This window comes from Heliangelus exortis, chromosome 27 (assembly GCF_036169615.1).
Source record: "Heliangelus exortis chromosome 27, bHelExo1.hap1, whole genome shotgun sequence".
In the NCBI taxonomy this organism is placed as follows: domain Eukaryota; kingdom Metazoa; phylum Chordata; class Aves; order Apodiformes; family Trochilidae; genus Heliangelus; species Heliangelus exortis.
This window is the reverse complement of record NC_092448.1, coordinates 3,896,552-3,919,072: the sequence shown is the minus strand read 5'-3', so window position 1 is coordinate 3,919,072 and position 22,521 is coordinate 3,896,552. Positions and strand designations below refer to the sequence as shown.

Genomic DNA, 22,521 nt, shown 5'->3' with positions numbered 1-22,521 from the left:
GAGGCAACTTTCAATGCAAGAGGAAAGGTCAGGCTGGGTGTCTGGCAGCTCTCAGGGACCCTCCTGCTTTGCTTTCTTGGTTTTGGGGACAGTTCGTGGGGGAGCATTTTGTCTGTCCACTCAATTTACCTCCCTCCCCCCCAAAAAAAAAAACCCCAACCCTCCTCCATTTTTACAGTGTTCAGTCAAATACTGCATTTGACAGTTTGGTGCTGAACTGGGAGGTGAGTTGGCTCCAGAGAGATGCCACTTATTTTTTTTTTTTTTTTAATTAAACAATTTTTATTTTGAAAGATCCTAAACCCATTTTCTTAACAAGCTGCCCATCTCAACACCAAATGTTTGGGGGCTTTTTTGACTCTTTGTGGGTCTGTTCAGTGCAGGGATCTGTTCAGCACAGTGGGTTTGGGGGTTTCCAGGCTGATTGAGTAATTTTGCACCCCAAAATCTGTCAGTAGGGGCTGAAAAGGGATCTGGGATCTTCTTCAGCTGCTTGGGTGAAAGTCTACAGGACTTGTTGGGGGACTCACCAGGTTTGGAAACTCCAAGTGCATTTATTTATAACCAGCGTGGCTTTATTTATAAATAAGACTTTTTAAATTTTTTTTTTCCAAGAGATGTTTTGAAAAAGGCTTTAATAATTATTTTTTTTTTTTAATGTGTGACTCTTAGGAGAGACTCAGTTCCTGGTTCCCTGGTACCCCTGTCTCTCCTCCCTCACCTCCAGCAGGCTTTTAATTCCTTTTGTTTGATTTTTTTTAATTTTATTTCCTTTTTATTCCCCCCAAACCTCAACAATTTGGGTCTCTTTGAACTAAAAAGGGGGGGATTGGACTCACTGATCTCTGAGGTCCCTTCCAACCCCTAACGTCCAGGGAAAAATCTGTGCTGGAGGCTCTGAGACAGCATTATGGTAAATCCAGGTGGATTTTTCTTCTGCCTGGGAGCATTTTTGGGGGTGTAAAGGGACATTCTCAGCTTTGGCTTGGAAATTTGGGCTCATTATTTGTAAATTTTCAGAGCTGGGCAGCTGTGGGTTGGACAAACACCGACTTGTGCCTCCACCCCACGCAGATTTCCAGCCTGAAAAGGGTTGGGTTTTGCCAAAAAAAAAACCCCAAAAACCACCAACCTTCAGCTGGGAAACAACCTTCCCCTTCAGGAGAGGAATAGGGAGGGGGGAATAATAAAAAAAAAACCAAACAAAACCCAATGGATTGGGTTTTTAGGGTGGGAAGGAATAAAGCCCAGAGTGTTCTGGCTGCTGAGCCTGGGGGTTTCACACCTTCCCTGGGTTTTTGGGAGTGTTTGGGATCTGAAGAGAATTTGATCCCTGCCCAGCACCGAGAAAGAATTTAAACCCAGCTCCCTCCCCTGCTCTTCCAGGGAGTTTTGGAGTTTTTGAAGCCCAAAGCAGCAGTTTTCTGGTGGGTGCGTGGGGTGAACAACCTCCCCCGGGAGCCCGGGCTCTGCTGGCTCAGGGCTTTTCCCTGCTCAGGGCAGGATTTGGGGAAGTTAAAGGCAAAAAAACCTCCCCAGCTGAGCCCAAGGGGAACACCAACCCCTGGCGAGCTGAGCTGAGGGGGGGGGCAGGACCCCCAGAGCCCTCACCCAGCTCCCTGCAGCCCCCTTTTTGCTGCCAAATCCGATTATTTCTTTTAATCTCCCCTTTAGCAGCTTGGTTTCCCCCCGTGCCAGGCACAGGGCTGGAAAAAAAAAAAAAAATCACCCCATGAGGGTGGGGGACCCCCCCTCCAAATGCTGAAATCACAACATTTATCCACTTTTTTTGTTTTTTTGTAAACGTGTTTCCTAATAAAACACATTTCCACCTCGGTGAGCAGCTCTCTGCTGTCACTCTTTGCCCTTTCCTGTCCCCTGGAGTGCCACCAGCTCTCCCCCTTTGCATCCCCTCTGGGGGGGGACCCCTGCCCACCCCCCTGTGTCCCCCCCCTCACCCCAGACAGAGCCAGGCAAGCAGCAGGGTGGGGGTGACCATGGCTTTAATGGTGATGCTGAGCCCCAGCCCTACATGGTAGGACAGACCCAGCTCTGGTGACCCACCCTGTCCCACCCCCTTCCTGCTGTCCCCAAGAGGGGGGGGGACAGTGGCCATCGGGGGGGTGGTGGCTTACAGGGCCCCCAAAGCAGCGAATAAATTAAAAAGGATCAAAAAAATAAAACAAAAAACAAAACAAACCCCCCAAAAAAAGCCCCCGGGGAATTGGGGATTTGTCACCCTGGGTGGGGACATTGGGGTGGCTCAGGCTTGGGGGGGAGGGGGGGTCCTGTCACCTGGGACAGGGAGGTGGGGGGGTTGTGGGGCACAGGGGACCCTTCTCACCCCAACCTGGGGCCGTGAGCCTCACAGCTCAGGCCATGGAGCCAGGGAATTGGGGACCCTGCCCCCCACCACCCCCCCCCTGGGCAGTGGATGACTTTGGGGTCCCCTCCAAGTGTCCCCTGGGTGCTGGGGACCGGGATGTCCCCCTCTCCCCATCGCGGGGGGGCTCAGGGCCGCCCGGGGGCCGCGGGCGCCAGGAGGGGCTTGGGCAGCACCGGGGGCTTCACGGAGAGGGAACGTTCCAGGGGGCTGTGCCGGGGACCCCAGGGTGGCCCCCCCGGGGTCCCCAGAGAGTGCATGCGGGTGAGACCCCGGGCCAGGCCGGGGGGGGGTCTGGCGGGGGTCCCCCCCCCCAGGGAATGTCTCTGTGCCAGGGGCCGGCGGGGGGGCGGGGGGCTATCGGGGGGCACATCCATCCTGCGGGGAGCCCCGTCCCGGGGGGGGCGGGGGGAGCCCAGAAAAGGGGGTCCCCGGCTGCACGCGGTTGGCGAAGGATCCGGCGGCGCCCGGGGGGGGCCACCCCGAGACCCCCCCCAAGCCGCCCCCCTGCAGCCGCTGCCGCAGCTCCTCCAGGGTCACCTTGGGGGGGGGTCCCGGGCCGGGAGGCTCCGAGGGGCCGGGCCGGGGGGCTTGGGGGCTCCGGGGCTCCGTCCCCCCCTCCCGGGGCCTCTCGCCGGGGGGCTGCGGGGCGGCCGGCGGTGGGGGGGGGGACGGCTCCGGGGGGTCCCGCTGCCCCGCGGCCGCCGGCAGCTGGGGGTAGAGGCGGGGGACGGGCGGCTGGGCCGGGGGGCGCGGGGCGGGGGGCTCCGGGGGTCCCTTGGGGACGTCGGGACGGCGGCAAGCGGCCACCAGCAGCCCCGTGGCCAAAGCCCCCAGGGCGAAGGAGCCCAGGACGCAGCCAACCAGCACCGGCACCGGAACCGTCGCCGCGGCCCCCGGCCCGGGCTGGCGAACCCCTGCGGGACCACCCGTCAGCTGCCCGGCCTCTCGGGGACCCCCGCGGTCACCCTGGGCCCAGGGGTCCCTCCCTTTTCCTTGGGGTCCCCCCCGCTCCCTCGGGTACCCCCATCCCTGGGCTCCCTCCCCTGCCCCCGGGGGTCCCTCCCTTGTCCCCAAAGTCCCTCCCCAGTCCTCGGGGTCCTCCCCATCCCCACGGCTCCTCCCCATCCCTGGGGTCCCTCTCCCACCCCTGGGGACCCTCCCATGTCCCCCCCTTCGCCATGGGGGTCCATGGGGACAGTCGGGTGTCACTGACCATGGGCCAAGTCCCTCTCTGCATCGCTGTCCCCCGCAGCCGATGTCTCTGTGAGAGCAGAGGGGGGTGGGACCAGGCCACCCGGGACCTCCGGGACCCCCCATGTCCCGTCCCGTCCCCCCAAATGTCCTCCACATCCTCCGGTGTCACCCACATGGCCCAGAGCCCCCAGTGTCACCCTGGTGCCACCTCCATCCCCCCATCACCTCCTGTCCCCCAGAATTTCTCCTGATCACTCTCCATGTCCCCCAATATTCCCCATCCCCCAATGTCCCCCCGTGTCCCCCAATGTCCCCCCATGTCCCCCCGTGTCCCCCCCTTCACCTTGGCAGCTCTCAGTGTTCCCACTGGATCCCTCCAGGTCCTGTTCGAAGCCACTCCTGGGGCACACAGAGGGGGGGGGGGAGTTTGGGGAGATGTCACCCACCATCCCCAGTGTCCCCACCCCAGCAGGATGGGGCTCAGGAGGTGGGGACACTGAGGCCACCACGGGGGACACTCACGGGAGGTCCTCAGAGAAGGGGACGCAGCCCCTGGGGGGCAGCCAGACACAGTAGGGGTCACGGGCAGCCAGGCAGCTCCTGGGGGGACAGGGGCTGGGGTCACCCTCACCTGTCCCCGTGTCCTCACGTGTCCCCGTGTGTGTCCCCCCATGTCCCCGTGTCCTTGTATGTCCCTCTGTCTTTTCATGTCCCTGTGTCCCCCCATGTCCCCGTGTCCTTGCACACGTGTTCTCCCATGTCCCCATGTCCTTCCCTGTCCCCGTGTCCTTGCACACGTGTTCTCCCATGTCCCCATGTCCTTGCACACGTGTTCTCCCATGTCCCCATGTCCTTCCCTGTCCCCATGTCCTTGCACACGTGTTCTCCCATGTCCCCATGTCCTTCCCTGTCCCCATGTCCTTGCACACGTGTTCTCCCATGTCCCCATGTCCTTCCCTGTCCCCGTGTCCTTGCACACGTGTTCTCCCATGTCCCCATGTCCTTCCCTGTCCCCGTGTCCTTGCACACATGTTCTCCCATGTCCCCATGTCCTTCCCTGTCCCCGTGTCCTTGCACATGTGTTCTCCCATGTCCTCCCCTGTCCCCGTGTCCTTGCACACATGTTCTCCCATGTCCCCATGTCCTTCCCTGTCCCCGTGTCCTTGCACATGTGTTCTCCCATGTCCTCCCCTGTCCCCGTGTCCTTGCACACGTGTTCTCCCATGTCCCCATGTCCTCCCCTGTCCCCATGTCCTTGCACACATGTTCTCCCATGTCCCCATGTCCCTCGTGTGCCCTTCTGCCCCATGCACCCCCTGTCCCCCCACCCTGTGCCCCTCAATGTCCCCATGTCCCCCCGTGTCCGTGCGTCCCCCCATGCCCCCTCATGTCCCTGCATCCTCACACCCCCCCCTGCACACCCCAACCCCACATCTGCCCCGTTCCCTCACCCCCCACCCCGACCCCCACCCTGACCCCCACCCTGACCTGCGGCAGGCTCCGTGCCGGGCGCAGCGGCTCACGGGGACCCTCACCAGGCACCCCGAGAAGGCGACGAAAAGTTCCCTGCCCGGGGGGTTCAGCTCCATCCCCAGCACCCGACGTGGCCCCCGGCACCTGCACCCCAACACAGCCCCCCTGGCACCGCAGCACCCAGAGACCCCCAGCCCCACCGCCCCCGTCAGCCTCCCCAACCCCCACCAGTATTCACCAGTACCCACCAGTACCCCCAACCCCACGGCACCCATTAGCCCCCCAGCACCCCCAGTCCCATGAGCCCCCCAGCACCCACCAGCCCCATGATTCCCCTTTGAGACCCTCAACACCCCCCACCCCGTGGTTCCCACGAGCCCCCCAGCACCCAGGGGTCCCCTGAGACCCTCAGCACCCTCAGCCCCATGACCACCACGAGCCCCCCAGCCCCCCCTCCCAGCACCCACCTCCTGGGGTCGTAGAGGTTGATGTCCTCCAGCAGCAGTGTCTCAGAGTCGGTGTCCCCCGTGTCCCCGGTGTCCCCAGGTGCCAGGGTGCCACCAGGGTGCTGGGTGGCCCCGGGGTGCTGGGTGGCTGCCAGGACCTTCAGCACCCGCCCGTCCTCAGCACCCAGGAACAGGACAGTCCTGTCCCCCCGTGGCCCCGCGCCCACGTCCACTGCCAGCTGTGTCAGCCTGTCCCCAAGGACACCCAGCACTGCCGTCAGCCTGTCCCCAAGGCCACCTTGTCCCAAAAGCCACCTTGTTCCCAAAGCCACTCCATCCCAAAGCCACCTTGTTCCCAAAGCTACCCTTGTCCCCAAGGCCACCCATCCCAAAGCCACTCCATCCCAAAGCCACCCATCCCAAGGCCACCCTGTCCCCACGGCCACCCATCCCAAAGACACCCATCCCAAAGCCACCCATCCCAAAGCCACCCATCCCAAGGCCACCCTGTCCCCACGGCCACCCATCCCAAAGACACCCATCCCAAAGCCACCCATCCCAAAGCCACCCATCCCACGGCCACCCTGTCCCCAAGGCCACCCCATCCCAAAGCCACCCATCCCAAGGCCACCCATCCCAAAGCCACCCATCCCAAAGCCACCCATCCCAAAGCCACCCATCCCACGGCCACCCTGTCCCCAAGGCCACCCCATCCCAAAGCCACCCATCCCAAGGCCACCCTGTCCCCGCAGCCACCCATCCCAAAGACGTCCATCCCACGGCCACCCTGTCCCCAAGGCCACCCCATCCCAAAGCCGCCCATCCCAAAGCCACCCATCCCAAGGCCACCCATCCCAAAGCCACCCATCCCGAGGTCACCCTGTCCCCAGGGGTCACACCTGGTGCCAGTGTGGGTGAAGAGGGGCCGCCCCCCAGCAGGTGCCAGGGCCCCGTGCAGCAGTGGGTGCTCCTTGGCGAAGGTCAAGGTCTCGTCGGGGAAGTCCCCGGAGGTGACGATGCCAGCGGAGGGTCCCATCCCGGCACAGCCCCCCGGCCTGGGCACAGCCACCATCAGGGACCCGGGTGACCGCCACCCCCGGGGGGACGCACCCAGGGGTCCGGGTTGGGGGGTACCTGGGTCGGGGCACCCCCTCCTCGGGCACGGGGGCCCAGGTGGCCCCGCGGGGCTCGGCGAAGGGTCCCTCGAACGCCCTCTCCATGTCCCCCAGGTAGAAGGCGCAGACGGCGGAGCCGGGGATGCTGTGGGGGTGGCGGGGGGTGACACCCCTGGGGACAGGGCCACCCCTGTGCCCTCCCGGGGCTGCCAGCTCAGCCGCAGCTCAGCCAGGGCCCCTCTGTGTCCCCACTGCGTCCCCGCGCCCTCTTCTCCCGTGTCCTGTCCCACCATGTCCCCATGACCCCTGTGAGACCGTCCCCATGTCCCCATCTCTTATATCCCCATGTCCCCATCTCTTATGTCCCCATGTCCCCATCTCCCCTGTCCCTCTGTGGGTCCATCCTCATGTCCCCATCTCTTATGTCCCCATGTCCCCATCCCTTATGTCCCCATGTCCCCATCTCTTATGTCCCCATGTCCCCATCTCCCCTGTCCCTCTGTGGGTTCATCCCCATGTCCCCATCTCTTATGTCCCCATGTCCCCATCTCCCCTGTCCCTCTGTGGGTCCATCCCCATGTCCCCATCTATGTCCCCATGTCCCCTGTCCTTCTGTGGGTCCATCCCCATGTCCCCATCTATGTCCCCATCTCCCCTGTCCCTCTGTGGGTCCATCCCCATGTCCCCATCTATGTCCCCATGTCCCCATCTCTTATGTCCCCATGTCCCCATCTCCCCTGTCCCTCTGTGGGTTCATCCCCATGTCCCCATCTCTTATGTCCCCATGTCCCCATCTCTTATGTCCCCATATCCCCATCTCCCCTGTCCCTCTGTGGGTTCATCCCCATGTCCCCATCTCTTATGTCCCCATGTCCCCATCTCTTATGTCCCCATATCCCCATCTCCCCTGTCCCTCTGTGGGTTCATCCCCATGTCCCCATCTCTTATGTCCCCATGTCCCCATCTATGTCCCCATGTCCCCATCTATGTCCCCATCCCTTATGTCCCCATGTCCCCATCTATGTCCCCATGTCCCCATCTATGTCCCCATGTCCCCATCTATGTCCCCATCCCTTATGTCCCCATGTCCCCATCCCTTATGTCCCCACCTCCCCCCACGCCCCCTCGGGCCACCCCCGTCCCCGTCCCCCCCGTGCCTGTTGGGTTGGGTGCCAAAGAGGGCGAGGACAGCGGGGCGGCCGTGCAGGGCCCTGGGGGGTGTCACAGCCTCCAGGACATCGAAGTAGAAGACGGTGTCCCCAGGCACCGCACACTGCAGCCGCAGCTTCAGGAACGACGTCCAGCGCCGCTCCAGCACCCGCCGGGAGCCGCCCCGGTCATTGCGGCACAGCCGAGCCACCCGGGCCACCACCACCTGCACAGTGACCCACGGGTCACCCACGGGTGGCAGGGCACGTGGGGACATCGGCACACGGGGACATCGGCACACAGGGACACGGGGATGGCAGGATACGGGGACATTGGCACGTGGGGACAAAGAAGTACCAGGACATGGGGACATTGGCACGTGGGGACATTGGCACATGGGGACACAGGTGGCAGGATACGGGGACATTGGCACATGGGGACAAAGAAGTACCAGGACATGGGGACACTGGCACGTGGGGACACTGGAGTGCCATAACACGGGGACATAGGCACATGGGGACCTATGGGTGACAGGATATGGGGACATTGGAACATGGGGACATTGGCACGTGGGGACAAGAGGTACCAGGACATGGGGACATCGGCACACAGGGACACAGGGGTGGCAGGATATGGGGACATCGGCACATGGGGACATTGGCACGTGGGGACAATGAAGTACAAGGACATGGGGACACTGGCACATGGGGACACTGGAGTGCCATAACATGGGGACACAGGCACATGGGGACATTGGCACATGGGGAGCCAGGGGTGGCAGGATACAGGGACATTGGCACATGGAGACAATGAGGTACCAGGACATGGGGACACTGGCAGATGGGGACACTGGCAGATGGGGACACTGGAGCGCCAGGACACGGGGATCCAAAGATCTGGACACCCAAGGTGCCAGCACCAAGGGACACAGGGACACAGGGACACTGGCAGAGGAGGACCCAGAGGAACCAGGACGTGGCACCCGCAGGTGTGGGGACAGCAGCACCAGCACCCGGAGGTGCCACCCCCCAGGCAGTGTCCCCAGGTCCCCACACCCACCTTGCCCAGGGCGCTGAGCTCCACGGCCACCTCCCTGAAGAAGAAGTAAACGTAGGGACCGTAGGGCAGCGCTTGGACAAAGTGGGGTTCTGGGGGGGGGACAGGGGGGGCTGTCAGCCCCTGCTGCCACTGTCCCTGTCCCCTAACCCTGTGCCCCCCCAACACCCCCCACCCCTCTACTTGCCCCCCTTCCAAACCCCCAACCCCACAGACCCCCACAGGGCTCAGCACCCCCAAACTCCCCTCAACCCCACAGACCCCCAAAGGGCTCAGCACCCCCAAACCCCCCCGAGCCCCACAGCCCCCCACAGGGCTCAGCACCCCCAACCTCCCCCCCCAGCCCCCCAGCTCCCCACAGGGCTCAGCACCCCCAAACCCCCCCCCAGCCCCCCAGCCCCCCACAGGGCTCAGCACCCCAAACCCCCCCCAGCCCCACAGACCCCCACAGGGCTCAGCACCCCCAACCCCCCCCCAGCCCCACAGGGCTCAGCACCCCCAAACCCCCCCCAGCCCCACAGCCCCCCAAAGGGCTCAGCACCCCCAAACCCCCCCCCAGCCCCCCCCAGGGGTCAGGACCCCCCTGCCCCCCCCCAGCCCCCCGGGGGTACCCTGCAGCCAGCGGGAGCTGTACTTGAGGGTGCGCAGGGGGGGCTGCCCGGGGCTGAGGCTGCGGTAGATGACGGAGTCACTGGCCTGGAAATCGGCCACCGTGGCAGAGTAGAGGCTGCCATCTGCTCGGGGGGGGACACACGGGGCGGTGTCACCACTGTCCCTACCCTTGGGGACCCCCCCCCACCCCCATCCCATCAGCACCCACCCACGAAGAGGGCGACCACGCTCTGCTTGGCATCGAAGGGGCAGCGCGCCTGCCCGCTCAGCTCCTCGCCCTCCTGAGCCAGGCTGCTCACCTGGGGGGGGCACAGGGGGGTTGAGACCCCCCCCCAACAACTCAGAACACACACACACCCCCCCTGCACCCCCCTGCCCTGCTGCGGAGCTGCTGAGACCCCCCCAAATCATCACAGCCATGATGAGACCCCCCCCCAACTCATCACCCCCAAACTGAGCCCCCCCAACTCATCACAGCCATGATGAGACTCCCCCAACTCATCACAGCCATGATGAGACCCCCACCAACTCATCACCCCCAATCTGAGCCCCCCCAACTCAACACATCCAAGCTGAGACCCCCCCCCAACTCATTGCTCCCAATCTGAGACCCCCAACTCAACACATCCATGATGAGACCCCCCCCAACTCATCACCCCCAATCTGAGCCCCCCCCCAACTCATCACCCCCAAGCTGAGCCCCCCCAACTCATCACATCCATGATGAGACCCCCCCCAAGTCATCACCCCCCTTCTGACCCCCCCCCCAGCCCATCCCCCCCCGAGCCCCCACCCTGTAGATGCGGCAGAGGGGGCTGAAGGCGTTGGTGCCGCACACCAGGAGGGTCCCGGGGTCCCGGGGCACCAGGACCCTGATGTAGTTGTGACACTCGTCCTGCGTGGGGACAGGAGGGGGGGGGGACACGGGGAGGGGGGGGAGAAGAGGTCATCACCCCCCCCTCACTCTCCCCTGAGCCCCCTGTTTCACCCCTTCCCACCCATCTCCCACCCCCCCACCCCCATATCCCTTGTATCCCCCCCACACCCCCATGTCCCCCCCACACCCCCATAGCCCCCCCACACCCCCACACCTCCCATAGCCCCCCCACACCCCCCATGTCCCCCCCACACCCCCCATGCCCCCCCCATACCTGCAGCCGTCCCCGCATGGCACAGTTCTCTCTGTCCCTTGTCTCCCAGGTGAGGTGCTGGGGGGGTGACACGGGGGGGGTGGGCACAGGGACCCCCACCCCAGCCTCTCCCCTCCCCCCGGTGTCCCCCCCCCTCCCCACTTACCCTCTGGGGGTACAGAGTCCCCGTGTCCTGCCCCAGGTCAAAGGCGTAGATGTGATCCCTGGTGGGAAGTGTGAGGGGACACGGAGGGGGACACGGGAGGGGACATGGGGACACAGGAGGGGACACGGGAGGGGACGTGGGGACATGGAGGGGGACACAGGAGGGGATGTGGGGACACGGAGGGGGACACAGGAGAGGACGTGGGGACATGGAGGGGGACATGGGAGGGGATGTGGGGACACAGGAGGGGATGTGGGGACACGGATGGGGACACGGGAGGGGATGTGGGGACACAGAGGGGGACATGGGAGGGGACGTGGGGACACGGATGGGGACACAGGAGGGGACGTGGGGACATGGAGGGGAACACAGGAGAGGACGTGGGGACACAGATGGGGACGTGGGGACACGGATGGGGACACGGAAGGGGACGTGGGGACATGGAGGGGGACACAGGAGGTGACACAAACACTCTGGTGACCACAGGGCCACGCGTGGGTCCAACAGGAGGGAACAGGGAGGTCACACGTGTGTCACCCCACACCTGAGGGCGCCCACCCGCGGTTCTGGGAGGTTCGGGGTGGTTCTGGGCGGGGTGGGGTGGGGCAGTTCGGTTCAGGGAGGTTCGGGTGGTTCTGGGTGGTTTGGGCGGTTCTGGGCGGGGCAGGGTGGGGCAGTTCAGTCCAGGGAGGTTCGGGCAGTTCGGGGCAGTTCTGGGCGGTTCTGGGTGGGGCAGGGCGGGGTGGGGCAGGGAGGTTCGGGTGGTTCTGGGTGGGGTGGGGCAGGGCAGTTCATTTCAGGGAGGTTCGGACAGTTCTGGGCGGTTCGGGAGTTTCTGGGCGGTTCTGGGCGGGGCAGTTCAGTTCACGGAGGTTCGGGCGGTTCGGGGCAGTTCTGGGCGGTTCGGGCGGGGCGGGGCAGTTCTGGGCGGTTCGGTTCGGGCCGGGCGGGGCGGGGCAGTTCATTTCAGGGAGGTTCGGGCAGCTCGGGGCGGTTCGGTCGGTTCGGTGCTCACCGTGCAGCCACCAGCAGGGTTCGGTTGAGCCGCAGCAGGCGCTGGAAGCCCAGTCCCAGGTGGGCCGTGGCGTTGTCCCCACGCAGCCCCCCGAAGCGCGGGTAGGAAGCGGTGGCTGCGGGGACAGGGGGGGACACGCAGGGTGACATCGGCACCCACGACCCCGGGGGGTGTCCCCAGCCTCCCCCTCCCCCCGCCCCCTTCCCCACTCACCTGCCAGCCCCACGGTGCTGCGTGGGATCAGGTCCCGTGGGAAGGACAGCGCTGACCCACCCGGGAGGAGGAAGAGGAGGAGGAGGGGAGGGGGCAGCGGGACCCCCGGCATCGTTGTGGGTGGCCGGAGGGGACCGGACCGGGACCACCACCCCCCGGCCACGGGGTCCTGGGGGCTGAGCTCAGTGAGGGGAAACTGAGGCACGGGGGAGTGTGGGGGGGGGATGGACACCCCCAGTGCTTCATCCCGGTGTCCCCTGTACCCCCAGCCCCGTGTCCCCCCGGCGCCCCTCCCGGTGTCACCTCCCAGCGGTCCCAGTGCCCGTCCCGACGACCCCAGTACCCCCCCCCAGCACTTCCCAGTACTCCCAGTATCCCGGGAACTGCAACCACCAGTGCCGGGACAGCCCCCACCCGCACCCCCAGCCCCGCACAGCGCCCGGGCACCCACAGCACCCCGAAACACCCCGAAACGCCCCAAAACTCACCCTGCACCCTCAAAGCACCCCGAAACACCCCCAAAACATCCCCCGCACCCACCCAGCACCCCGAAAACACCCCCGAACCGCCCCCCACCCACCCCAACATCCCCCTCAGACCCCCCCTTACCGCTCCCCAGCTCCCCCCCCCCCCCCCCGCGCCGCTGCCCCCGGTACCGGCTCCGTCCCCGAACGGTCCCGAACGGCTCCGCCCCGGAACGGGCCGGGACCGGGCAAAGCGGGGCCGGGGGCGGGACCGGGGACCCCCGTGGGACCCCCCCGGGGACACACAGACCCCACACCCCCCCCCTGCCGGAGCCGCCCTATAGATAGGCGTTAATCCGCGTTAATGAGATGATCCTCATTAGCGGGGGGGAGCGGGGGGGGGTTGCACACGCGTGTGCGCACCCGCGTGGGAGTGGGCACACTGGGAGCGCTGGGAGATACTGGGAGCAGTGACCTTCCCCCCCCCGGCTCCCGGTGCCACTCGGGGTTTGGTCCCCAGGGGGGAGAAAAGGGGACCCAGGGGACTTGGGTGGCCCTGGGGGGACCCTGCGGAGACCCCCGAGGTTTTTTGAGGGGAGGGGTCCGGGGGGGTCCCTGAGGGTGCGGGGACAGAGTGACACCTGGTGGCACCGCGTGGCATAGCACGGGGGTGGCGTGAGGGGACACACACCGTGTCCCCAAGTGAGGGTCTGTCCCCCCAGGGCCGTGGCTGTGTCCCCATCGTGTCCCCGAGGGGTGACAGCAACCCGGGGGTGGCCACGTCCCCAGCAGGGTGACATTGTCCCCAAGGGACAGCCCCCGAGGGCAGGGCCACGTACCCCAGGGGAGCAGTCGTGTCCCCAGGGCTGTGACCGTGTCCCCACGGGGGTGTCTGTGTCCCCAGGGCTGTGACCGTGTCCCTGGGGCTGTGATTGTGTCCCCAGGGCTGTGACAGTGTCCCCAGGGGGGTGTCCGTGTCCCCAGGGCTGTGACTGTGTCCCCAGGGCTATGATTGTGTCCCCAGGGGGGTGTCCGTGTCCCCAGGGCTGTGACCGTGTCCCCACGGGGGTGTCCGTGTCCCCGGGGCTGTGACTGTGTCCCCAGGGGGGTGTCCGTGTCCCCAGGGGGGGAGGTGACAAAGAGGCAGAGCCAGGTGACAGTGTTCTGCTTTATTTACAGGCTCTTGGTGACTGTCCCTGTCCTCGTGGGGATCCCACTCCACGTGAGAGCACAGACGTGCAAATAAATAGAGGGGAAAAAAATCAGCTCCTCCCAGTACCTCCCAGTACCTCCCAGTCACCTCCCAGTCACTCCCAGTCACCCTGGACAAGTGGCTTTGCACACGGGTGTCCCTGCATCGGGACGAAAGAGACACGGAGGGGACACAAACGTGTGTCCCCCTCCCCAAAATCCCTGGGTCCCCTCTGCCACCCCTGGATGGGGCTGGGGGGTGGCATCTGCGAGGGGTGGCAGTCACAGTGACACGTCCCCAGTGTCCCCAGTGTCCCTGGTGTCACAGGGTGAAGATCTTGTCCCCAGTGTCCCCGATGTCACAGGGTGAAGATCTCTTCCCCGATGTCCCCAGTGTCCCAAACGTCACAGGGTGAAGATCTTGTCCCTGATGTCCCCAGTGTCCCCGATGTCACAGGGTGAAGATCTCGTCCCTGATGTCCCCAGTGTCCCCAGTGTCACAGGGTGAAGATCTTGTCCCTGGTGTCCTCACTGTCCCCGATGTCACAGGGTGAAGATCCTGTCCCTGATGTCCCCGATGTCACAGGGTGAAGATCTCGTCCCTGATGTCCCCAGTGTCCCAAATGTCACAGGGTTAAGATCTTGTCCCCAGTGTCCCTGGGTGAAGATCTCATCCCCAGTGTCCCCAATGTCACAGGGTGAAGATCTCGTCCCTGATGTCCCCAGTGTCCCTCGGGTCACAGGGTGAAGATCTCGTCCCCAGTGTCCCCAGTGTCCCAAATGTCACAGGGTTAAGATCCTGTCCCCAGTGTCCCCAGTGTCACAGGGTGACGATCTTGTCCCCAGTGTCCCAAATGTCACAGGGTGAAGATCTTGTCCCTGCTGTCCTCACTGTCCCTGGTGTCACAGGGTGAAGATCTCGTCCCCAGTGTCCCCAGTGTCCCCGATGTCACAGGGTGAAGATCCTGTCCCCAGCGTCCCCAGTGTCACAGGGTGAAGATCTTGTCCCTGGTGTCCCTGGTGTTCCAGGGTGAAGATCTCGTCCCCAGTGTCCCCGGTGTCACAGGGTGAAGATCTCGTCCCCAGTGTCCCCGGTGTCACAGGGTGAAGATCTCGTCCCCAGTGTCCCCAGTGTCCCCGGTGTCACAGGGTGAAGATCTTGTCCCCAGTGTCCCCAGTGTCCCCGGTGTCACAGGGTGAAGATCTCGTCCTCGGTGTCACGCAGCGTGGCCGCCCGGGGGGTCCTGGTGAGGGGCCGTGGGCCGAGTCGGGGCCCCCGTGGGTCTGCTGGGTCCCTGTCCTTGGGGCTCCGGGTGCCTTCGGCCTCAGCCTCGCTGCAGGGGACACAGCAGGGTGGCACTGAGGGGCGTCCCCGCCACCCGCTCCCCGAAAGCCCCCCGTTTTGCCCCAAAAGGCTCTCACCCCCCCCGCCCGCAGGCGCCGCGCCGCGGCCTCCTTGGAGCGCCCGATCTCGGCGTCGAGGCGGCGCAGGAAATCGGTGGCGGAGAGGTCCTGGTGGGACGGGGAGGGGGTGGTGGCCGAGGTGTCCCCCGGGGGGACGGGAGCCGCGTCCTCGTCCTGGTCCTCGGGGCACGGGGCCCCCCGGGGGGGCTGCGGCGTCGCGGGGATGAGGAGGGTGGGCTTGAGGAAGATGGTGTCGGAGGTGTAGAGGCGGTTGGCACGCTGGATCTGCTCCATCTGTGGGGACAGGAGGGGGACAGGATGGGGACAGGAGGGGGGACAGGGATGGGGACAGGAGGGGGGACAGGGATGGGGACAGGGATGGGGACAGGAGGGGACAGGGATGGGGACAGGAGGGGCACACGAGGGGGACAGAATGGGGACAGGGATGGGGACAGGGATGGGGACAGGAGGGGGACAGGAGGGGGACGGGGATGGGGACAGGAGGGGGACATGAGGGGGACAGGGATGGGGACAGGGATGGGGACAGGAGGGGGACACAAGGGGGACAGGAGGGGGACGGGGATGGGGACAGGAGGGGGACAGGAGGGGACAGGGATGGGGACAGGAGGGGGACAGGGATGGGGACAGGAGGGGGACAGGAGGGGACAGGGATGGGGACAGGAGGGGGACAGGGATGGGGACAGAAATGGGGGACACAAGGGGGACAGGGGATGGGGACAGGAGGGGGACAGGAGAGGGATGGGGATGGGGACACAAGGGGGATGGGGATAGGGTCAGGAGGGGGACAAGGATGGGGACAGGAACGGGGACAGGGATAGGGACACAAGGGGGATGGGGACAGGAGGGGGAAAGGATGAAGTTAGGAGAGGTCAGGGATAGGGATAGGAGGGATAGGAGGGCGACAGAAGAGGGATGGGGACACGAGGGGACAAGGATGGGGACAGGAGGGGACAGGGAGGGCGATACAGGTGTGACCAGGGTGAGGACGGGGACAAGGATGGGACAGGAGCGGGGATGAGGGGAATGGGAATGACCGTGACGGGACAGCACAGGGAGGGGACACCGATGTTCCGGGGACAGCCCCACGGGGACCCCACTGGGGTCGCGTCCCCGCTCCCCCCGCCGCTCACCGTCACCCCCGTAGCGCAGCGCCAGCCCCGCCAAGGTGTCCCCGGGCTGCAGCCGGTGCTCCCGGGGAGCGGCCCCCGCTGCCCCGCTGCCCGCAGCCATGCCGGGGGGGCTCATGCGAACACCCCCGGCCCGGGCCGGATCCCCCCCCAGGGTCCCTGCGCTGCTCCCGCCGCTCACGGGGCTCAAACCCCCCCCCCGCTCCCCGGTCAGACCGGAGACGCCAGGCCCGGTGCGGCCGCCTCCGCGAAGGATTCTGGGAAGTGTAGTCCGGGACCGGGAGCGCCCCGCGGCCCCTTGGGCAGCCCCACCGCTCACCCCCCCTCTCATAGCGGGGTCCTCCCCGCTCCCCCGGACCCCACCACCCCCACAGTCCCTTCCCTCTGGGGGGGTCTCTGCCCCCCAGGCCCCCGAGGGGTGCGGCGCCTCGGAACTACAACTCCCGTCATGCCTCGGGCGCTGCCTGTGGTTGACGTTCCCGCGCGTTGCCCGCTGGGAAACGCCACCCGGAAGTGGTGCGGAAGTGCAGCGGAAGCGGAGGTGTGTGCGGGGAGGGGGTCTCGTTCCCATAGCAACCGCCGCGGCCGCCATGTCCTTCAAGCGGGAGGGGGACGATCCCAGCCAGCTCGGGGTGCTGCAGGTGAGTCCCGGCCCCCCCCCCCCGAGCCCCTCCCCGAGTCCTCCAGGGCTCCCTGGAAGCGCGGGGGGGACAAAACGGCGGGGGTGAGGGCTGCGGGGTCTGGGGGGGGGGGGATCACACAACCCCCCCCAAACGCTGACGCGGCCCCCGGGGTCCCTTCCAGAAGAGACGCGTGGCCGACCTCTTGGCCAACTACATCCCCGAGGACGAGGCTCTGCTGCTGAGGAGCGGGAGGTGAGCGAGGCCCCCCCGGCAGCCCCCCTCCCCGTCTGCCTGGGGGGGGCCCTGACAGCGGTTTTTTTCCCCCCCCCCCCCCGCATCCCTCCGGGTGTAGGTACAGCTGCACCGTCTGTGCCCACCGCCCCATCTTCGACACTCTGGACGTGCTCACAGCCCACCGGGCGGGCAAGAAGCACCTGGGCAGTGAGTTGGGGGGCTGACAAGGAGGGGGGGGGGCTGTGCCGAGATGGGGTGCACTGAGACACCCCCCCTGTCCCCTTCTTTCCCTCTCCCATCCCCTTTTTCCCCTCTCCCCCCCCTTTTCTCCTTTCCCGTCCCCTTTTCCCCCTCTCCCGTCCCCTTTTCCCCCTCTCCCACCCCCTTTTTCCCCTCTCCCACCCCCTTTTTCCCCTCTCCCCCCCCTTTTTCCCCTCTCCCCCCCCTTTTTCCCCTCTCCCCCACCCCTTTTCCCCCCTCTCCCTCCCCTTTTCCCCTCTCCCACCCCTTTTCCCCTCTCCCACCCCCTTTTCCCCCCTCTCCCACCCCCTTTTCCCCCTCTCCCCACCCCCTTTTCCCCCCTCTCCCACCCCCTTTTCCCCTCTCCCACCCCCTTTTCCCCCTCTCCCACCCCCTTTTCCCCCTCTCCCACCCCTTTTCCCCCTCTCCCACCCCTTTTTCCCCTCTCCCACCCCCTTTTCCCCCTCTCCCACCCCCTTTTCCCCCCTCTCCCACCCCCTTTTCCCCCTCTGCCACCCCCTTTTCCCCCTCTCCCACCCCCTTTTCCACCTCTCCCACCCCTTTTCCCCCTCTCCCACCCCTTTTCCCCCTCTCCCACCCCCTTTTTCCCCTCTCCCACCCCTTTTCCCCCTCTCCCACCCCTTTTCCCCCCTCTCCCACCCCTTTTCCCCCTCTCCCACCCCTTTTCCCCCCTCTCCCCCCCTTTTTCCCCCTCCCCCAGGTCTGCAACGTTTCTACGGCCGAAATCGCTCGCCCCAGGACGTGGCCCCCAGACCCCAGCAGGAGGAGGAAGCACCCAGAGAAGGGGCAGGGGGCCAGGTTGGTGTGGACCCCCCTCCTCTCTGTGTCCCCTGGCTGCACCCCCTGAGCTCTGTGTCCCCTCTGTGTCCCCTCTTTGTCCCCCAGGCCCCTCTGCTGGCTCGGACCAGGAGGATCACCCGGAGTGCTCTGCTGAAAGCTGCTCCCTACAGCAGCTGCTGCCGGAGGATGGGGTGAGAGCCCGGGTTTGGGGGGTGGGGGATGGGGGGAAAGCTCGTGGGGACACGTGGGGACACGTGGGGACACGTGGGGACACATGGGGACACGTGGGGACAGGTGGGGACAGCCTCACAGTGCCCACGGGGCCGTTGCTTCTCGGTGGAGGGGCTGGGTCTCAGGTTCTTGCTGCTGGCGGTGGGAAAGTCCTGCAGGAAGGGGACACGGGTGTCCCCGAGGCCGTGGGGACGTCCCCGTGGGGGTCGTGGGTGTCCCCAAGGGGATGGGGACATCCCTGAGGGGATCTGGGACATCCCTGAGGGGATGGGGGTGGCTTCCAAGGGGCGGAGATGGCTCCGAGGGGACCCGGGAATCGCTCAGAGGGTGCTGGGGGTGCCCACGAGGGATTCGGTGTCACGGAGGGCACGTGGGGTGTCACCAGTGGGGACTGCGGGACCCGGACTCCTTCCCCTATGGCAGGTTGGAGGGAAACAGCTCCAGGAGCGGTGTCACCGGGACGGGGCTGAGCCCGAAGCCTCCGGAACCGCCGCGGAAGGAGGGAGGAGCCGGGACCGCCAGCCCCGGGGCTCTGCGAGCGGGTGAGAGCCGGGAGGGGACACGGGGACACGACGGGGACAGCCGGGTCCCCTCGGTGTCACCGGCTCCTTTCTGCCCTCCCAGACGCAACCAGGACGCAGCGAGGTGGGAAAGGCAAAGCCTCGAGTCCGGACCGGGACCAACCCCTCAGTCCCGAGAGGCGCCGGGAGCTGGAGCGGTTCCTGCAGCTGCGGAGGTGAGTCCTGACCCAATCGGAACCGGGAACCGCCGGGGACAGAGCCGCCCCTCACCCTGTCCCCTCCCCTGTCCCCTCCTCCCCCCCTCAGTGCCGGGTGGATCCAGGACCTCTCGGGGAGGTGGGTGAAGGACCAGAACGCAGAATTCGACTCGGACGAGGAGGAGCCGCCCCCCGCGCTGCTGCCAGCCTGAGCCCCCTCCCCCCGTGTCCCTTTGTCCCCCGTGGGGACTGTCCCCTCGGCTGTCCCCAAGCCGTGAATAGAGGCAGCTGGAGAGGACCGAGGTGTCTGAGGTGTTGGGAGGGACCCGAAGTGGTGTCTGCGTGTCCTCCTCCACCCCCCACCCCTGGCCAGAGCCCTGTCCCCTCCTGTCCCCCCCTGTCCCCCCCCAAGGTCCCCCCCCCAAGGTCCCCCCCCCAAAGGCCCCCCCCCCCCAAAAGGCCCCCCCCCCCCCCAAAGTCCCCCCCCCCAAAGTCTCCCCCCCCAAGGTCCCCCCCCCCAAAGTCCCCCCCCCCCCAAAGTCCCCCCCCCCCCCAAAGTCCCCCCCCCAAAGTCCCCCCTCCCTGTCCCCCTGTCCCCTCCTGTCTCTCCCTGTCCCCCCCTTGTCTCTCCCTGTCCCCCCCTTGTCTCCCCTGGTCCCCCCCTTGCCCCCCCCTTCTCTCCCCCTGCCCCCCCCCACCCCCCCCTGCCCCCCCCCACCCCCCCCTGCCCCCTCCTGTCCCCCTGCCCCCTCCTGTCCCCCTGTCCCCTCCTGTCCCCCTGTCCCCTCCTGTCTCTCCCTGTCCCCCCCTTGTCTCCCCTGGTCCCCCCCCTTGCCCCTCCCTTCTCTCCCCCCGCCCCCCCCCCTGTCCCCTCCTGTCCCCCTGCCCCCTCCTGTCCCCCTGTCCCCCCCTGTCCCCTCCTGTCCCCCAGCTCGAGTCACACTGGCAGCTGCCTGTGGGGGTCATGGCCTTTAGGGGGTGGCAGCACCGGGTGTCCCCCCCCTCCTCCTCCCCAGGCACCTGTCCCAGCACTTTAGGAAGCACCCAGCCACGCCGCCCTCCCCCTGCCTCAGTTTCCCCCCCCCCCCTTCCCTTTGTTTTTTCCTCCCCTTCCTTTTCCTCTTCCTGATCCCACACTCCCTGAGCCAGGGGGGGCACCCAGCTGCCCATGGGGGGAGTTTCCTTGTCCCCCCCCACCCCCCCTCTTGGTGCCCTAACCCAGCCCCTGGGGTGTAACTCCCCCTATTCCCAGCGGGAATTCACGCATCCAGCTCAGCCCCCACGGATTAGCTGGAGGTCTAACGGGTTCTTGAGCCCCAGGAGAGGCTGGGGGTGCCCCCCCCCCCCCACTTCCCTCTCAGCCCATCCCTACAATCCCAATCCCACCCCCCCGGACACATCTGAGTGGATCCCCAAACCCCCTCGCTCCGTCACCACCTTTATTTCCAGCAGCCCCAGGGGGGGTTGGGGGGGGACCCTCAGGTCTTCTTCTGCTTGCGACCTAAGGGGATGGGGATGGGGGGGGGGGGGACACATTGGTCTGGCTCAGGACCCCCCCCTAACCCCAGGAGGGGGACACGGGGAGGGGGGGCTCGGGGGGTACTCACGGAGCTCGTTGTTGTTGGTGATGGCGATGGCGGCGCGGGCACGGGGGCCCTGCTGGGTGAAGTGGTAACCAAAGCGTGTGACAGAGGGACACTGCTCCAGCATGGTGGCCATCTCCATCTCCACCGTGTCACCCAGCCTCTGGCACTGCAGGGATGGTGGGCGGGTTGGGGACAGCTCTGTCCCCGTGTCCCCCCCCCCCCCATCTCCCTGTCTCCCCCTACCTGGTTGTCCACCTTGAGCTCGCTGAGGCTGTGGTTGTGGTACATGGCCTTGATGATGCTCAACATCCCAGCACTGGTGATGAAGTTGGATTCGATGTTGAGGCTCTCCAGGGTCTTGTTCTCCATCAGCATCTCGGCCACGGCCTGCGTGTCACCTCAGGGTGTCACCTCAGGGTGTCACCTCAAGGTGTCACCTCAGGGTGTCACCCAGGGCTGCTGCCGCCCCCCCGCCGGTGTCTCCTGAGTCCCCGAGGCCCCAAACGCTGGTGGAAAAGCCACCTGGCCTCGGAGCCCAGGGTGGGCAGAGGGCTGTGTGTCCCCTCCTTGTCACGGGGACACACGGGGACACACGGGGACACACGGGGGCCACGTGGCCAGGACTCACAGTGGCCACGGTGTCGTTGCTGCGGGTGGCGACCAGGCTGAGCTTCCTGACGTGGGTGTTGGTTTTCATGGCCTCACAGATGGCCTTGAGGGTGGCGATGGGAATGTCCTGCAGCAAGGGGACACGAGTGGCACCGAGGGCTCGGGGACGTCCCCATGGGTCACAGAGGTGGCACGGAGGGGATGTAGGTGGCTTCGAAAGGGTGGAGATGTCCCCAAGGGGCTGGGGCTGCTGGGTGTCCCACCGGGGCTTCGGTGGCACCGAAGGGATGTGGGATGTCACCACAGGGACACCCCGAGTGGCCTGGGGTGGCCTGGAGAGGCCCTGGGATGGGGAGCAGCCCCACGGGGGACACCCCAGGAGGGGACACTTTGAGGGACAGTGCCACCAGGTCCCTCACCTTGATGTTGTTGAGGTTGACGTCCTCCAGAGCTGCCTCGTTGGCCTGGATCTGCCTCAGGGTCTCCTCCACGTTGGTGGGGTTGGGGGGCTCATCCGGCACCGGTTTGTACGTGTCAGGCTTCACCACACCTGGGGCACACGCGCGTGTGTGTGCACAAGGACACGTGTGACTGTGCCCGAAGGTGGGGACACGCACACCTGGGTCACCACGGGGCGGCTCAGAGGGGTTCCGGTCCCCAAACACCCCCAGGGACTTCATGTCCCTGTCGCAGGGGGGGGGGTGGGGTGGGGCTCATCCCCATGTCCCCTGTTCTGGGGGTGGCACTTGTCCCTCTGTCCCCGTGTCCCCAAGGCACTCACTGTTGATGCCCTCGGTGTTGCTGATGGTGCCACTGCAGATGGCATCGTAGTACTGCTTGTTGCTCATCAGGGTGTACATCCCCAGGATGGCTGCGGGGACACGGGGGGTGTCAGTCAGCCACCACCCCCCCTCTGTCCCCTCCTGTCCCCCCAGGGGTGACAACAGTGTCCCCAGCCCTGCCCGGGTGGGCTGGGGGGCAGCAGGGAACAGGGGGGCAGGGGTCCTGGTGGGGACACGGGGCTGGGACACTGCAGTGTGTCCCCCACGGGCAGCAAAGTCCCCTTGTGTAACACGCTTTGTCCCCATGAAACGTCCTCCCCCCTGCCCTGTGGTGGCCCCACGTGAGGTTGTGGTGGCCCCATGTGGGTTTTGGTGGCCCCACGTGAGGTTGTGGTGGCCCCATGTGAGGTTGTGGTGGCCCCATGTGGGGTTTTGGTGGCCCTATGTGGGTTTTGGTGGCCCCACGTGAGGTTGTGATGTGACAGTGGCCCCGTGCAAGGTAGTGTAAGGACATGGTAGCCCCACGTGAGGTTGA

The 22,521-nt window shown here is 65.9% G+C and overlaps 4 protein-coding genes and 1 long non-coding RNA gene across 5 annotated transcripts; 2 read left to right on the top strand and 3 right to left on the bottom strand.

The window, feature by feature from the left end:
- Positions 1-1,986: 1,986 nt before the first annotated feature.
- Positions 1,987-12,694, bottom strand: SEMA6C (semaphorin 6C). The gene is given in 20 exon segments (XM_071727354.1): positions 1,987-2,730; positions 2,733-2,808; positions 2,810-3,300; positions 3,600-3,647; positions 3,924-3,979; positions 4,103-4,180; positions 5,069-5,197; positions 5,521-5,748; positions 6,399-6,554; positions 6,634-6,759; positions 7,772-7,989; positions 8,823-8,911; positions 9,431-9,553; positions 9,640-9,730; positions 10,225-10,326; positions 10,583-10,639; positions 10,728-10,785; positions 11,743-11,857; positions 11,956-12,124; positions 12,612-12,694. Coding segments are annotated over 19 exon segments (2,718 nt in total). The 5' UTR covers positions 12,068-12,124; positions 12,612-12,694; the 3' UTR covers positions 1,987-2,365.
- An 856-nt stretch (positions 12,695-13,550) lies between these two features.
- On the top strand, positions 13,551-14,303 carry LOC139787935 (uncharacterized). Its single transcript, XR_011722728.1, has 3 exons — positions 13,551-14,049; positions 14,114-14,197; positions 14,263-14,303. It is a non-coding gene; the product is annotated as an uncharacterized lncRNA (long non-coding RNA).
- A 496-nt stretch (positions 14,304-14,799) lies between these two features.
- On the bottom strand, positions 14,800-16,500 carry LYSMD1 (LysM domain containing 1). The gene is made up of 3 exons (XM_071727362.1): positions 16,172-16,500; positions 15,033-15,313; positions 14,800-14,940 (listed from the first exon to the last, which is right to left on the bottom strand). The coding sequence occupies exons 1-3, from the start codon at positions 16,491-16,493 to the stop codon at positions 14,800-14,802; spliced, it is 744 nt and encodes a 247-aa protein (XP_071583463.1). The 5' UTR covers positions 16,494-16,500.
- A 177-nt stretch (positions 16,501-16,677) lies between these two features.
- On the top strand, positions 16,678-19,307 carry SCNM1 (sodium channel modifier 1). Its single transcript, XM_071727360.1, has 8 exons — positions 16,678-16,803; positions 16,967-17,037; positions 17,138-17,226; positions 17,981-18,078; positions 18,166-18,251; positions 18,715-18,833; positions 18,916-19,027; positions 19,119-19,307. Exons 1-8 carry the CDS (start codon positions 16,753-16,755, stop codon positions 19,219-19,221), a joined length of 729 nt encoding a protein of 242 aa, XP_071583461.1. The 5' UTR covers positions 16,678-16,752; the 3' UTR covers positions 19,222-19,307.
- Positions 19,308-20,431: 1,124 nt separating this feature from the next.
- TMOD4 (tropomodulin 4) lies at positions 20,432-22,307 on the bottom strand. The gene is made up of 6 exons (XM_071727198.1): positions 21,986-22,307; positions 21,624-21,754; positions 21,224-21,331; positions 20,839-20,982; positions 20,617-20,761; positions 20,432-20,510 (listed from the first exon to the last, which is right to left on the bottom strand). The coding sequence occupies exons 1-6, from the start codon at positions 22,290-22,292 to the stop codon at positions 20,488-20,490; spliced, it is 858 nt and encodes a 285-aa protein (XP_071583299.1). The 5' UTR covers positions 22,293-22,307; the 3' UTR covers positions 20,432-20,487.
- Between the last annotated feature and the right edge of the window lie 214 nt (positions 22,308-22,521).